The 17,174-nt window shown below is 41.3% G+C and overlaps 1 protein-coding gene across 16 annotated transcripts in view; it reads right to left on the reverse strand.

Moving 5' to 3' along the window:
* LOC134620884 (peripheral plasma membrane protein CASK-like) overlaps positions 1 to 16,347 on the reverse strand; it is a 48,598-nt gene extending 32,251 nt beyond the window's left edge. For 11 of the 16 annotated variants that reach the window (XM_063467224.1, XM_063467223.1, XM_063467221.1 and 8 more), the window contains exons 1-2: positions 15,238 to 16,346; positions 426 to 538 (exon numbers count right to left, since the gene is read on the reverse strand). In XM_063467224.1, the coding sequence (XP_063323294.1) occupies positions 426 to 538; positions 15,238 to 15,302 (178 nt within the window). In that variant the 5' untranslated portion in view covers positions 15,303 to 16,346. Of the gene's footprint in view, positions 1 to 425; positions 539 to 15,237 lie in introns of all 16 variants that reach the window. The other 5 variants (XM_063467225.1, XM_063467215.1, XM_063467214.1 and 2 more) reach the window with 2 other exon arrangements.
* Between the last annotated feature and the right edge of the window lie 827 nt (positions 16,348 to 17,174).

A 17,174-nucleotide genomic window follows, 5' to 3' on the forward strand; every position in this document is an offset into this window, starting at 1 on the left:
TGAGGCAAGGCATGCATGGAGCATCTCACAAAATGTGAGCCTATCACACCCTAAACCAACACACGACACATGCAGTTCCAAGATATTACTCATCTGGGTGCAGTGTATGCAACATTATGGCCTGTTTATTTATGTGTGAGAGGCCATTATGCACTCTGTGAGTGCCACAGTGTTTGATGTCTGAGCCAACCTGCATTTGCAGTTTAATCCCAATATTTGTTTTAACCCACAAGAACATGGGGGGTCCCATTACACAGAACACAGCTCTTCTAGGTCTGTTAAAGAGTGCAGTTCCTTGAATAATCTCTATAGCGACGCTCTCTTGCCCTGGTTATGTTAACCCCTTCCATCTGGTGCTTTAAGTGAAAAACCAGCACACGTGACCTGCCAGCCACAGATCAATCCAGGTCTGCTGTGCTTCTCACCTTCTGTGCTGAGGCCAGGGCTGGAGGTAAAGCTGGCCACATCAACAATCTTTACAGCAAACTGCTGGCCGGTGTCCCTGTTGATGCAGCGCCTCACCACGCTGAAGGGACCCCTGCAATACAAAAAGGTTTAGAGTTAGTCACAGATACCTACAGACACAAACACAAGCCTCTGCATGCATTTCTTTCATTCACTTCATGACTCCTGAGTTCAGTGAGCGCCTGCCATAAACCTATGTACACATAATGATGGGCACACACTAGTCTTGGGCAGTGGGCAGACATAGTGTTGTTTCTGGGAATATTCTGGATTTACAGTGGGTGGTTAGCTACGCTTCGTAGTCTCCATGCTCGTGCCAGTGGGAATTACAGAGCGGTGTGGTGCAGCGCAGCTGTAAAAGCTAAAATAAAAGCTTTATTATAGAGACCTGTGCTAGGGAGACCTACCCTACACAGTTTATTTTGGGGGAAAGGAGGTGGCAGATATTGCAAATTTGTGTTTCCTCTTATAGCTGCTTTGGAGTTTGACATGTGCAGTAAGGCAAGATTTCCTAATTTGAGCAGTATTTCTTGAGATTTTCAATTTAATATGAAAAAAGCAGTCAAAAAAATAAAATATGCGGGGCAAAATTTAGATTTCAAATGACAAATTTGTTCACTCAACAATCTGCCTACATACGCGTTAAGCCTCTACAGAATTATCAGCAAACTAACGCTGAGAAATTCATATCTTGTATGACCTTTCTACTGGTATGCCTGGTAGCACACAAGTTAAAGTGTACACCTGATAACTTCTCAGTCAAGAGTGTTCAAATTAATCAAGTACTGATATAGCGAGGACAAGAACGAGAAGAAGAAACAAAAAACACTTTTTCAAGGGGTTTAAATAGCTTATTAAGAGGAACCTCTATAAAGAGCCTACTCTTCTTTCTCATGGTTTAATCACAATATAAAAATAAATATAAGATTATAATGAACCAACAGTTTGAAAGAATTTGAAAATACATGCATGCCACATACAGCTGCCTCTAATAAGTAAGCATAACACAAGCAGCTCTCCAAATGCTGCAAGTTCTGCTCAAAGTGGCCTCTTCAGCAAGCAGCGGATCTCAAAGAAACAGCACTGCTAGCTCCTGTCATGCTGTGAAGTTTATTTGATGTTTAATTGAGAGTGGAAGAAGAGAAGGATCACTAAATGATATCCAAAACTATCCCAACAGCAGACCACCCTGACTAAAGGGAGACATGAGACAGGAACTTTCAAAGTAAAAGCACGTTAATTTACCAGTTGTGAAATGAATCACAGCATTGCTGGACGGAACAAACAAACTGCTCTATGTATTTGGCTGGCCAAGTTTTTGTTTTTTGTTTTTTTAATAAGATGCTATGTAAACAACAAAACATAGATAATCTATTACTTTTGCAATCCAGATTACAACCCGTCTTAAGGAAAAGAAAAAAGAAAAAAAAATCTTTGCTGTAGGAATGTACTCGAGATGTTGCAGTTCATTTCGAGATAAGCTACTTCACATTTATAGAAATTGTAAGGATTTGAACATTATAAAAATGATTCCCAAAGCTATACATATGCTGATAATCCTGGTACCCTAGGCAGCTTATAAAGCAATTTCATCCACATTGATCAACACATGTAGGAGAAGTTGGGGAACAGATCATTATAATAATAGGTTTTAAAAAAATAATTAAAAATTAAAACCTTAAGTATTTGAACAATTACATCATTTCTGTCATTTTGCTTCCACCATCACAACACACACTGCTTTTATAGTGTGTACACATTGGTGTAACCCTAGACACCTGTCGGCTTTCCTGATGAGATTATACGAGCAGCAGGTCACGTTCGTGTAGGAACTGGAACATTTTGTGTAAAAACAGACACTGAAAGTAAAGACATGCATATTTTCTGTCTCTGGGCCCACTGAGAGTTACAGACGCACACATACCCCTGCTGTGGTACAGCTGTCTCTACATCTCCCGGGTCTGCAATCCTCAGTGGTGGAAACAGTTCTGCTCACTCACACACTCTTACACACACATCCACAGCAACACCTATCTGATGAAGCCCTGATTGGTAGCTGTTACCAGGTACTGCTTTAGCTGAATCAGTGAATGAAGTTGCCTGACGATGCCCTTCCTGTGCCGAGCATGGCAGCTGCACCTGTATTTGCTCTCACGTTAGTTTGTAAAGACTAACCCGTACAAATGCAGGCAGCATGTGCACACTGTGAGCCAAGAGAACTCTTAAAACACTCTTCTCATCAGGGTGCGCAGGAATCCAGTTGATGATCTGACAGTCTCAGCGACCTTTGCCCTTGGGTTGATGTGCTGAAACAGCTGTGTTTACCCATTAGGAAGTGGGAGGTGTGGGTTGCTGCTTGAGTGCTTGATGGGACTTATGACACCCCTGTTCCAACCCTGCAATCTTAACCAGCTGCGAAAGCGAGATGGATATCGTTTTCACTTTGAGTGTCTGTCTGTCTGTCTGTCTGCTGCAGCAATTCTCTCTGTGATTATTCTCCATGAATGATCACATGATTGGCTCATTATTCATATCCAGTTTAGTCTTTAAAGCAAGCTTTCACCTGAAATTAATGTCAGACAATAGCCCCACGTGACTAATGAGGATAAACAAGCAAACCATACAAGCACATGGCTAATTAACATACTACAATAGCCATTTCTCAATCCATTCAAACGCTTGCTGTTTGCACCAGCAAAAAATGCAGTTCATTTTTATTTATATAGCGTCAAATAAAAACTTCCGTTGTCTCAAGGTGCTTTAAAGACCTGCAGTAACACAGAGAAAACAACAATCAGATGACTCATTATGAGTAGGCAATTGGCAACAGTGGGAAAGAAAAACTCCCTGCACTTCCTGTATCCCCCATGTAGCCTTAATTTTTCAAATGCATAGGTTGATGCTTGGTATTTTAGTAAAAAGCTTGGCACTAAACTCATTGTCATTTGCTAAGGGACAATGGCCTTCCCAAAGCCCCAATCTCCACCCCATTGAAATGTATGTATGTAATTTATCTATGCTTATAAGCCAGGAATTCAACCAATTTAAATGAACTCTACTAACTCTGTCAAGAAGAGTGGTCAAATATCCAGGCAGAATTATGCTAGAAGTTTGTTGATTGTCATCGAAAGCATCTGTTCGATGTGTAACTTGTTAAGAGGCATTTAAGCAAATACTAGTGGGGGTGTCTGTATCCTGTATTTATACTTTTGACACTGTGTGTGGATTAGAGAAAATCCAAAGTAAATTCTAACTTGTGCATCCAACTCTTGTGTTTTTGAAGTCATTAAAGATGTATGCTGAACAATCAATCAAGACTAGAAAAGGAACAGTTCAAAGAAATGACTATAAGCCCCAAATTACCACGACATTCATGCACATGACATGTGTTTTTAAACTTCTGACCACCGCTGTAGCTTGAACCCACAGGGTAATTTTGTATTGAGTCACTACTTTATCAGGCACAACTCTTCATGGTTTAAGACTTTCTGTAGAAACAGCAGGCCGTAGATTCTGCCTTTGTTGTGGTTTACGTGTTGTCTCTTTGACACTGTGTTAGAGAGGTGTTACCTAGAGCTGCTTGATTTAGGTAAACACCAAAGGGTTATTTTGCTCATTAACTGTAATCTTCATTGTTTAATGCAATTATTCAAATTATTGTTAACAAATACATCATGCATTTGCCAGATTTATTGGTATGCCGGTCTTAATTTCATGCATGATATCAGTTTTTCAACTACCATTACACTGATGATAGATTGGCCAATGTGAAAAAAGCACTGCTGTAAAGAAAAAGGCGTGTGCTCTATTTATAACACACCAAATCTTCCTAAGAGAAATGACTGCAAACAAACTATTAATTTTTACCACACTAGCGTGGAAAAGTCAAAATTGTAATTAAAATCTGTTTAATCATCTAGGCCTCTTTAGTGATTTCGGAAACTGGTTGCATTTAAGATGCCATTCTTAGTATTAAGTTTCCTTCTGTTTGTAAATGGGATTGTGGAGACAGCTGTTCACTAGGAAAACTCAGGGTTCAAGTTCCAACACTGGCAACCATGCCCAAAAGCCCAAAATTACCATGACATACATGCCCATGCGTAGCACCCTTGAATTTAGCTACTATGGTGGAAAAGAAAAATCCAAATTTTTCTCCACAATGGTTGTAACCTAATCAGGTGGTCTCTGGTTCCAGATCTGCATCTGACTGGTGAAGGTTTAGGCAACTTCAGTGAGAGACTATAACCACGGGGGCACAAATGATTCAGTGAGGGTAAGGCTATTTTGGCACTGGTCTAGTGTATTTCAATAACAGTCATTACCACCATTAAGCAATGATGTTGGATAGGGTGAATCGGCCCCATTTTATGCATCAACCTCATTTGTAATCTTGGCTTTAAATGCAAGAATCTGCATGGAGAATTAGCCACTGAATTAGGCCATTTTTTACATGTTGTGTGAAAGAGGGGGCTGGGACTGCCAATTAATTTGATAAATTAGAATGTAATTCATCTCATTTGGCATGAAGAAAAAATTAAATGACCATTCAACCATGTTCATGAGCTATTACAGAGGCATTATAAGAGCCCAAGTAACTATAAAAGACATAAATTGCATATGTACTTATAAATTCACCTTTGTGAGGACCATTTTGAGTTTTAGATCTCCTCTGTGAGGACATTATGGCTGTTACCTGCTTTCCAACACACCAAAAAAGCTACTCAGAGGCTCAGATTTGACCTAACATTTAAGATCAGGATTAGATTCAAGGATAGAATTTGGTGGCGCTCAGTGTTACTGTGGGTTTACTCTGTGTCCTCACAAAGACAGAAACACAGACGTGTGTATGCTGGGAAGCGGTGAGGCCGCATGCCATACTGACATCACCGCAGCTGTGCTAAGTGGGCTCATACAAAACTCCCACACATGGCTCACATCCGACAGCAGCAGTCATCAAACATTAGCTCGAAGTGGCAGTCTTTACAGACTGCTCTTTGGCTCATTTCAACTCTCTGCTTTGTGTAAATCCAAGAAACGATGTTAGGAGCATTTTTAACATTCATACTGGCCATGAGTTAAATATCTTCTCAGATGATTCTCTTTCCTCTCTCTAAAACAGAGGTAGGACACATCTGTAAGCTGCAGACACCACATGACCACTACTGCTTAAAACAGCATTTTGCCTTTTTACCTGTGGTAAGAAGCTAGCATAAGTCTCAGTCTCAGAGTTTATCAGATGGGTGCTAACTGGTGCTGGACAGTGTTGACTTTTAACATAATAGACACTTAAGCTTACCATCATCTGCTCTCGTCCTAGTAAACATTATTAGAGACACACAGCTTAGCCATTTTCTAGACATCCACTGCATGCATGAAATCTCACCATCACCCCATAACCTTCATTAATGATTCACAACGGTTAGCTCAACAGCAATAGCAGAAACATAATTGGAAGCTCAAAAACGTGGAATCAAATACAAAATATATTGTGATTCTCTGCGGTGACTCCTACGCATGCACAGAACTCTATTCATAATTTCTAAACAGATGTGCACTTTAAAGTGAGAAAACGCAAGTTCATTATAGTGATTCCACAAAACTAATTCTTCAACAACTATTTGCCCTACTGCCCAAACTGAGCTTAAGTCCAAAGCTTTTAATTTAACAAGTTCAACAAAGTTCAGAGCTCTGTCAAGGATAGTCTGTGTACGTCTGAGGAGCAGTAATCCGGAGCTGCTTCCTTATGCAAATCAGGAAAACAACCCTTTGAATATGTGCAGGGAAATTAGCAACCCGGTTGCAAACTGAAATTCAGAGCGCACATACCCTCAGGAGGCTTGAAAGCTTTGGCAGAAAATCCTCTCTTTTACATAAGCCAGAAGAGGATCCAAGATTGTTTAAACCTCCCTGTAGAGTCTGGTCTTGTAGTCTGAAAGAAAGCTTCAACTTCGCACCATCCATTCACAACTATTGATCTGTGTGTGGGCATATACTACACATGGAAAGGAAAGTTGAGACCACAAGTGCCCTAGTGAATGAAAACAACATACTGTGTATAGTGTGGTAAAGTTTATGTGCCGTGCTACAATCTAGCAAAAATATCCCATTATGCAGATTGTCATTACAAAATCTTTTCTGCAAACAAAAACAAACACACAAAAAAACCCTCTCTCTAGAAATGTTTCCTCCACAAAAGCAAGATGACGCTGTAATGTGATGCCTTATTGATCCCAGCAGGAACTGCAGCAAAGTCTTGCATAGGATGCTGCAGTGCATGGTTGCCAGTGTTGGCACTTGAACCCTGAGTTTTCCATGTGAACAGGCAGCCTCCACAATCCCATTTACAAACAGAAGGAAAGATAATATCAAGAATAGCATCTTAAATACAACCTAATTGTGCAGACAATGCTAACCAGTTTCCAAAAATCACTAGAGGCCTAGGTGATTAAACAGATATTAATTATAAGTCTGGCTTTTCCATGCCTCATAATTCAGATAGTGTGGTCAAAATTATTAGTTTTTGTTTGCAGTCATTTTTCTTTGGAAGATTTTGTGTGTTATAAATAGAGCACACACCTTTTCCTTTACAGCCAATCTATCATCAGTGTAATGGTAGCTGAAATAAAACTGATATTATGCATGAAATTAAGACCGGCATACCAATAAATCTGGCAAATGCATGATGTATTTCTTAACAATAATTTGAATAATTGTGTTAAACAATGAAGATTACAGTTAATGAGCAAAGTAACCCTTTGGTGTTTACCTAAATCAAGCAGCTCTACGTAACACCTCTCTAAAGCCTCATTTCCATTACTACCTACTCAGATCATCTCACCAAGGCTCGACTCGGATCAAGCAGTTTTCCATTAAAATCATGTACCACCTACAGTTGGTGGGACACTCCGTCATCATAGCAACGCAGCAGAGTGTCCCATGGCATAATAAGTATGCGACACGACAATAATGGTGGACGTCGAGGCGATGATATACCTGCTGCTCTGTCTGTGGCTTTTCGTCAGACTCTGCGACCACGGTGTTTTTGTAGACATTTCCCTCATTGCCCGGGTGTCAAAAATGACGGTTTTGATTTTCGTGAACGAGATACTCTCATGACTCATTCAGTGATGCCACTGACCATATAATTGGTTAGCTGCAGTCTGGAACTCCGGCCAACAGGTACTAAAATAGTACCTGGTACCAGGTACCATGACCTAATGGAAAACCTTTAAAACCATGGTGAACCATGGCGAGTCGATCTGAGCAGGTAGTAATGGAAAAGGGGCTTAATATGAGTGTCAAAAAGACAAAACGTAGGGCGTCGGTTTAGCTCAGTGTGTTAAGCAGGCAACCACATGCCATATAGCTGAGAGCGGACGGCCCGGGTTCGTGTCTGACTCGTGGCCCTTTGATCATGTCTTCCCCTCTCTCTCACTGTATCTATGAAATAAAAGAAAAAAGAAAAAAAGAAAAGAAAAAAGACAACACGTAATGCACAACAAAGACACAATCTACGTTCTGCCAGTGCAACAGAAAGTCTGAAGACATGCATGGACCAGGTAGCAATCAACAAATGTAAGGAGGAGGAGATGTTCCAGACATCTTTACTGAGTTTCTTGGTCTTTCTCTCAATCAATCCAGTGCTGTCAAACAGATGCTGGCAAAGAGAAACTACTAGCTGTCATGATCATGATCACCAACAAGAAGTTAACAGGCCTTGGCCTTATCAATTTAAGATCTTGTACAACCTTCAGCACCATTTATTAAAAGACTTAAAGAAGTGTGTATATACATTTGAGCCTACATGTATATTTGTGACTGTGTGGATCAGAGAAGATCATTAAAGGTGTATGGTATTCAATTATTCCACAATGAAAAAAATGAAATCATTAAAAGTAGGGATTCTTTGGTTGATCACCTGCATGTCTTTAAACTTAAAAGCTAACTTTAATTCAATTTTCCCAGTTTCCCACTTCTTTGTGTGTTATTTGAGGTCTTGATTTCAGTATGTGTTTCACAGGAGATCTCACACTTCTTAGATTCAGTCATGTCCCTGAACAAAATCAGGGCACAGGCATCAAACAGTAGGGCAATAGCATGTTTTAGAATGACAGCTGCATGTCAGCCTCCAATGACGATTTAGTACCTAAAAAGGGATCTACTTCAACAACTAAGCACAATGCTTAGCAGGAACAGTTTTCTTGCATATTGCAAACGGTGGAAACAACAAACTTGTTTCACCACAAAGAAACAGACTGAAGTATAACCAGGAGGAGTTAACACAGTGAACCAAAAGTTATCGAATGACTCAGCCGAGTATCGCTGGAGCTATCGGTAGTTACACTCCATATAACAGGAAGAGCAAATGGTGGATGGAAATTGCTGATGCAGTTACACTGTGGTAAAGAAGGGCTTTAAGTAGCTGTTTAGAAAACCTGAACCGAGGTACAAAATTGCTGGTAGAACATATTTTTGAGTTTCAATTTTAATGTTAGACAATACTCTGCAGTTCCTGAAGAGTTAGTTAAAGTGGAAATGAAACACTAAATATATAATGACTAATTTACACCAACTGACATATAATTAACTCTGAGTTATTGGTTCTGTTACTAGTTAGTTAAACTAAACGAATGTAAGTCAATTGACAGCAACCAACCAACCAACCCGGTGGCGTAACGTTCCCTACTGACAGAAGATGTTTTTTAAAAAAATGTAAGCACTTATTTCTTAAATTCTGCTACACAGACGGTGTTAAATCTATGTCAGTTTTAGAGAGCAGGGCTCAATGGTGTAAATTAGCCTTTATATGTGTAGTGTTTCATGTTCACTTTAAGATTAAGTTCCTTATACTGCATTATACTTAATATACATACATTTGGCTTGTGCTGCGTCACTGCATATATAGATGAGTCATTACTTTTGCATCATAATGCTACTGCTGCTATCTTGTGGCAATAAAGTCACATTTCAAATCAGTAGTAGTCTGTCATCGGTGAACGGCAGCTCGATTGGCAACAACTTCGGAAAATTCCCTTCATTTTGTTTGTTTTAATAAACAATGCAACTTGCAAGATGCAATCACAAATAAAACACTAGTGATTGCAATTTTTCTATTTTAACTCTATATGATCACAAGTGTCATTTTCACAAATTTCCTTGAACTGTCGTGATATAACTTTGAGGCTATCCGGTCTTTAAGTGATGACATGCTGAATCCTGCTTCCGGGTCCAAACTACCCTGCGTTTAATAGGGCTATTGTGCTTTAAACATGTTTTAATGCTTTGTAACTTGTTCTATTTTCTCTCAACAAGCCCCTAAAAACAGTCAGTGATCACTGTCGGCCTCTCTCGGTTTTATTACCGCTAATAATTTTAAAGCTTGGTTTTTAAAACCTTAGGATGCAACTACAGCCCAGCCCATGCAGCAGTACATTAATGACCAACCTCGTATTGTGGATGGATTATCTCACTTGTTCTCCTGACTGAAGTTTGGTCCGCATCCTGCCATGTGATTACATTTGTTCCTAACCATCGGGAACCCTCACGTCGGCTTTTATCGAGTGGAAAAAAAGTTTGTTCGTCCTCCAGCTTCACTGTGCTAATGTTATGCTAACATAGCTGTGTCGTTAGCGATCATGTAGCACATCATTATATACCAGCTAGTCCAACTTCAGTAACCCTACAAACGTCGCTGCTGTTTACTTTCCTATCTTAATTTATGTTGGAAGTGATAGCAGAGCTGTACGTTTAATTTTTTTTTTTAGAAATCTCTCAGTCAGAACATGGTATATTATATTTAGATGGAAGCTAGCGAGCTAACACCCTGCTAACTTCTAACTCCATTAAATTTAATAAATTCTGTTTTCATGGATGCCTGAAAGTTAAACTTAATCGTTACACCTGGTAAAGCAACACTGCTCTTTTTCATTAAAGATGAAAAACTGTCTAAATTCCTTCAACTCTCAGTAATGCTTTAGTGATCGTTTGACTTAGGGACCTGCAGCGGAGTTTGGGCCCGGACGCAGCTAATGACGTCAGACTTAAAGACCGGATTATCACCCACTCTGTGCTAGAGCATTAGAAATTAACTGCAAAAACAACTTTCATGTTAAGTAGTCATGTACACGTCCCAATTCTCAATAAATCTCCACCAAAACCTCATCATAAAGGCTGTAATTTACAAATTTTAACATTTTGACAAAGACTGATTGAAACTAATACACTTTTTATTAGAGCACAAAATTAATTCAGTTGCTTTACTCTTTTTTTGTGCAACTCAAAGTGCACCTTTATTATCACATCACTGTCAGCTTTGCTCGTAAATATAAATGTTGTTGCTGCACAAGTAGCAGCACTGGTGGTGGCTACTTTATCATTTATATGGCTTTCTTATGATTTAGTAGTCAGTTGTTGTATCCATGTCTGCCTTACATTTTGTGCATGTTTTCCTACACGATTACTTGACTGCAGACAAATTTTAGACTTTTCTTAAAGTAGTCTGCTTGTTTTTATGGACAAATACCATTCAGAAAAACATGTACAAGCAATGTATATATTACAGCATATTATTTACACAACACAAGTGTACAAAGGCAATCAAAAAAGAACAATCACACGCACATTATGACATAATACCAATATTTCACCTTTAAATATTGTCGTTATCATGACACACCTAATGTACAGTACCAAATGTTTTAAATTATTTTCTGATACGTCTTCTTGAGGGATGGACTGGTTAAAACACACACATTTGACACAAATGAGTTACAGTGATTTCTGATTGAAAGTGGATTAATGTTACCTGTGCCTGATCAGTTTTGTTATTTAAACCTGACTGAAGCTATTAAACACTCAAAGTGACAGCTCATTTTACGTACTTCAAACTAAAGCAAATCCTAATAACCAAACAATTTGGCATTCCAGCAGCAAAGTATCTTGTCTAACATTTGTATGCCAAACGTTCTATCTGGGGAGAAAGCAACATTACACCACAAAAAAAATGATAAAACAATCAATGAAAATGGAAGATCTAAATGTCGCCCAAGCAATTTAATTATCTCACTCAGAATAAGCCAGAGGACTGATCACTTCATTGGTTCAGAGTGAGTCGCACATCCCAATATCCTTGGCCCTAATGAGCACCCCAGGGCTGAAATAAAGAGCACTGTGACTCCAATAGTGCTTCAACAACTTCAGTCCTATTCAAACAGAATCATTACAGACAGAAAGGGATTAAATTGCCTCAGTTCATTGCTGATGCTTCAGCTATGTGAAAAGCAGGCCTGCCGTTACTGCAATATGCTCATAGCATGTTTACTATGTAAATTACAAATAAAGAGCACATAAAAAGCAGGGTGGAACTGCCTGCGCCGGGTCAACACGCTGTGTCATCTTTCACTTAATGTAATCTGAAGTGCAGCTGACACCTGACCTGTCTGGCCTCGCTCTACTGAAATAAGGCTAGAACAACCACCGGGGAGGTGAATGAACACACATGCATGAATTGTAAAAATCAATCATAGCTTCTCTTTATAGCAATGCTACACCAGCATAACCATCTCTTTTTTGTTTCCATGCATCTACAAATCCAATAAATCAGGACTCTGGTTTGTTCAAATATTTTAAGTTCATGTGCTTTGGTTCGCAGTTTTAAACCCTTGTGAAGCTCTCAGTGTTGTAGAAAAGAAAAAGCACATCATTCCATCCAAAATAATGAGAAGCAGGAGGAAGGGAGAGGATCCCAGTGGAAAAGGAGTTTATTTTGGTAGTTTTGAGTGCAATCACACACGGCAACAACACACAAAAGTCCAGGTTACAACTGAGCCCAGCTAGACTACCATCAGGAATATTATGATACAAGGTCAGCTGCTCGATTATGGAAAACATCACGATCGCAATCCTTTTTCATCAACTGTATTTAAAATTATTATTTATTGTTAGGTTAAAAATTATAATTTTTTTCTGAAGTAATTGGTGTGGTGGGGGACACAGTGTTAGGTCAGGAATTAGGCCCAGATTGGCCAGTGATTTTGAATGTATAGCCCATGGACAAAATACAGTATGAAGGCCAGAACTAGCCTAGGAACAAGAGGGGTTTTTTTGTCCACCCCTGCTATGGCCTTTATTTCCCAAGGGCAAACACTGGTCCCTGCAGCTTCCACAGTGGGATGTCTGTGGTTGCAGACAGGGGCAACGAGAGGCCAAGGTGGCATCAGACTAGCGCACTTCAGTGGGCCTGCAAAGAGAACGATGGCACTGAGCACAAAGGGGAGATTATAACACAAATCAAGCTGCAGTCAACTTATAGTTAACCTTCCATGGGTTTGAATACATAAACATTTTACGACTTCTACTTCTTTTGGATAGACTGTGCTGGCCAAAGGCTCTCTCTTGCTCTCCACCATCTTGCCTAGAGCAGAACTAAACTGTGGTTTGTAGGGAGGGGTGAAAACACCACTTTCTTTATAACAACGCTAAATGAGAGCAGACTAAAAAAATAAAAACAAAAGACTGACTGCTTTCTCCAGATTCTCTCATCTTTTTTGTTGCTAAAAGCCAAAAATTTGAAATTAAATTAAGATCTGATTAACAGTCCAGAATTTTTATCAACAGCTTTACACAAAACCTTCCTCTCCAGGAACTAACCAACCACCTTTCAGCAGAACTAACCTGTAACAAGACCTTACAATCTGAATTTAGAGGAGATTATTATAGAACGGGTAAGCTATCTCAGTGCTCCAAATGCTACCCATTCAAATTCTTTAAGATTTCAACAACAACGATATTAGTTTGAAAGGTGTCAGGCCAGATCTAAGGGTTTATCTACGCATCTTGGAAAGACATGTGTCTATACAGCACAGCAAATATCACTAAATGAGACAAATCACCATCCCAGCTCTTCTGTTACATGGCAGGAAGCAAAAGACAAACTAATTACTGATAATTCACTGGAAAATATCCCATTACTCCATCATTCCATCACAGTACTTTCCACTCGTGAGACCTGATGTGTTATTCCAAAGAACTTCGCCTACGATTGTCTCACTGATGAACAGATAAGTCGGACATCCACTCAAAGCAAAAATAGACTTCCTGGAATTTTAATCTGAGGTGAAAAAACAGGGGAAAAAAACATAGTGAGAGGCTGGAGGAGTCCTTCACTGACAGGGTGCTGTCATTCTATTGAACCCAATGAAATGCCAACAAAAAGAAAAAAAAAGAAAGTGTGGAAAAGGCAAGTGACATGCATTGGGAATCAAACCCGGGACTTGCTGCACAGGGCACTGGTTATGAGGTCACCTCGTTTTGTTATGACAGCTGTCTTTTTCCAAAACTGAAATTGTAATTAGCATCCTCGGGTCTTGGCCGTTTGCCACGTGCTCGGCTACCGATCGCAATGTGGGCAATAAAACATAAGGTTAAAAAACAGAGTGGAAGAAGGCAGCGAGCTGCAATGTCTGCTGGCATTATTTATATCCTTAGCCTCAGGGCCATCACATTCCCAGCTCCACTTGTCTCCATTGATCAGCTTCAGCACCCCCCGCTCCCCCTTGCTCTAAGCTGAGGAAAAATGATCCCCCCTGCAACACATCCCAAGATGCCAGGACTCAACACACTTGATCTATCAACCGCAGTTTCACAAAAGAGCTCGCTGGATAAGTGGGATTTCATGGTCTTCTTGGTGCCAATACACTTTTTCCTCCTAAAGCTTAAAATATACCCTGACTATTGCTGCTCTTTGTATAAGCTTTCTGCACTGTGTGACCATACCTGTACAACAGCTCGGCGCACTCCCTCAGTGTTTGCTTTTGGCTGCAGGGAGTCACACCCCAGTTATGAAGATAACGTGCACATATACATTTACCTCTGAAAATGAGACACTCTGTGCAGGCTGTGCTGTAACTGTGACAGGTAGGTTGACAACTGTAGTGTGAGGCAAGTCAGTAACAGTCTATAGAAGACACAAAATGAGTGATCTAGGTCTGATCAAGTCAAGTTTTCTCAATTTCCCATATTTATTTCCCTCGTCCATTCAAGTACATCAAATGCACTGTTCGCCACATTGTCCATTATTGAGCCTTAAAAGGCAGTAGTCCTGGAGCAACCACCAATTAGTGACCAAGGCAACAAGAACTTTCAGGATTAAAAACCAAAGGCCTGAGGGTCTGTGCCTCCCCTCCCCTCAACAGCCGTAATGGACCCTCAGATCTCCACAGAGTGGAGGCCTGCAGGGGGGAGGGGACTGACCGGTAGGCAGGGCTGTCAATCCCGTCCCCACCCCCCAAACTTTTCACCACACTGTGGAAAATGCATCTCCAACCTTTGCACCTCGTTGTTTTTTTAATGTGCCCCATTCCACTGAAAACTCAACATGACAAATTCTTAAAGTGTCCGGCCAGTCAGTCTATGAGCTCACATTCCAGGTGTGGCGATCATCCAATTAGGAATTCCCAATCCCCAGCCAGCTGGAATAAATGCATTAGTGCACGCAAAGAGCAAAAACACCGAACACATTCCCAGCCATACTGTTAACAACTGCGACCAGTATCACTTTAGTTTATTCACTTCTATTAGGACTTTAACAAAACTGTATGTCAAGCTTGTATGGCTCTACACATTGAAGACTAACTCTCCCACCCCCCCCTTCTCTCAGTGGAATACCACCTTAAAAATGTGCGGGTCAGCATATAAAAACAGACCCCAGCCAAATTACTGCAGCTGTGTTGTACCTGTGTGGGTAAATGAGAGGCCAGTGCGCGAGGTACTTACTTGCCAATCACCTCGCACAACTCGTACACATCCTCGAACAGCACGTCGTCGTCCGCCATGGTCATTCAGGTAAACGAGGATGCTCTCCTCAAGATATCCCACCCACAACACGGGCTCCGAAGGGATCAATGACAACGTAATTTCTTGCTGAATGGGCTTACAGCTGTGCCAGTCCACACACACACTTTGTATTTTTTAAACCCCACAAACACGCACACACGGGCACAATGTGGTAAACGGGGAAAAACGAACGTGTGCCCAACTTAGCCGGCTAGCCACATTAGCTGGCGTCCAAGGCTGTCACTCCGCGGCCCCACCTTCTCCTGAGCTACTCTCCTGGTAGAAGGGCTAGCCAGCGAGCTAGCTAAACAGTAGCCACAGAGCAGACCCTGGGGCGTGGAGATTTCCTCGCTCGTGTGCAGAAAAACATCCCTCTTTGCATGCCTCGGGTTTGTATCTTTACTGGTGCTTGTCGCCGGGGCACAGGAGTCCCCCCTCAGCAGCATCCAACGGATGCCTTCCCCTTACCCACCAAGATGCTCCCCTTCGCCGCAAGCTAACGAGACACTCGGAAAAAAAGAAGAACGGTTTGCTAGCTGGGTTTAAATGTGAGCTTAGCCGTCGCTGAAATCACAGGTTGGCTCCCTCCGTTATTGCGCTGTGCACGCCCAGTGTATCACAGACAGCTTATCCCAGCGAGGAAGGGGGGAAAAAACCGTAACGTGAGCGGGATACAATACGCTTCAGCTTCCCGAGCCCAAATGGAAGACCTTCACATTCATGTCCACGACTGCTCCTGCTGCTACACGCGCCGTCTGTGCTCGAGGGTGTTCAATTAATGTCGTCTTCCAGCACAGCCGAGCCGACGTCCGCCGCTGCTCCAGTTCTTTCGCTGGATCAGATGCAGGCTGGCTGGCTTTGACTGGTTGTTTCTCCGACTTCCAGAAATGCCCGGCTCCTCCCTCCCTGTCTATCGCCCGGGAAACTGTTCCGACCGGAGCCGAAATGGCCAGGGAAAGCGGGCCCCGGATTCCCGTCTTTTTCCTTGCGTCGCTCGAGCCAAGATGGCGTTTTGTGGGGTCCGATTTAGGCGCAGTTTCCTTAATCTCTTCTCCAACCGTTGCATTCAGTGTATCCCGCGCAGGCGTCGACCGTCCAAACCTCATCACCTTACGTCAGCCCTCCCCCCCCCTCTTTTTTCCCTTCTTCTCTCCATCATTTCTAACAGTTTATTTCTCCATAAATCTCATCTGCCACTAAGGACTCACGCCCCACACCCTGGCTGCCAGCGACGGGATTAAAACCGTATACTTCACAATCGCTGTCTAAGCGTGGGTGACTGCTGTCCTCAGTATTTCCCAAATTCCCATGGGTCTTTCGGGAGGTTTCTCAGCAAAACTGATGGACAGCATAGCGTTTGCATTATCTCATTAATCTGACAGTGACCGCTAGATTGTGCCACTGATGTGTACTCTAATTCTCCTCTGTGGAATTTAGATGACTAGCGAAAATAAAGGCTTTTTTCAGTTCAAATGGGCATCCTCAGCACTGTCGTTCAAGTATTAACGATTAATTATCTACTTTCGCGTAAGCTTTTTGCAGGTGCGGGTTCCCCCGGTGCAGACACGCAGGTAGGGTCTCCTCAGGTGTGGATAGACGGGCGGAGAAGCCCCCTAGAGGTGATGGTAAAAGGCCTATGTCTCCCACTGCTCCATTTTGAATACCCTAAGGAGATATCGTTCCAAGGAGAAAATGAGGGGGAAAGTGGAATAAATTAATAAATAAATGACAAAATCCATTTTCACTTTTATTGTAAAACAAATCAAAGATGCAAAAAAGGCATCAAATCCCGTTTATTAAAGACGTCCGTCTTAATTCACACTATTTGCACTGGTTTTTATATGACGTAGAGAACTGCAAAAATCTTGAATCATTTG

The sequence above is a fragment of the Pelmatolapia mariae genome, linkage group LG23 (genome assembly GCF_036321145.2).
Source record: "Pelmatolapia mariae isolate MD_Pm_ZW linkage group LG23, Pm_UMD_F_2, whole genome shotgun sequence".
In the NCBI taxonomy this organism is placed as follows: domain Eukaryota; kingdom Metazoa; phylum Chordata; class Actinopteri; order Cichliformes; family Cichlidae; genus Pelmatolapia; species Pelmatolapia mariae.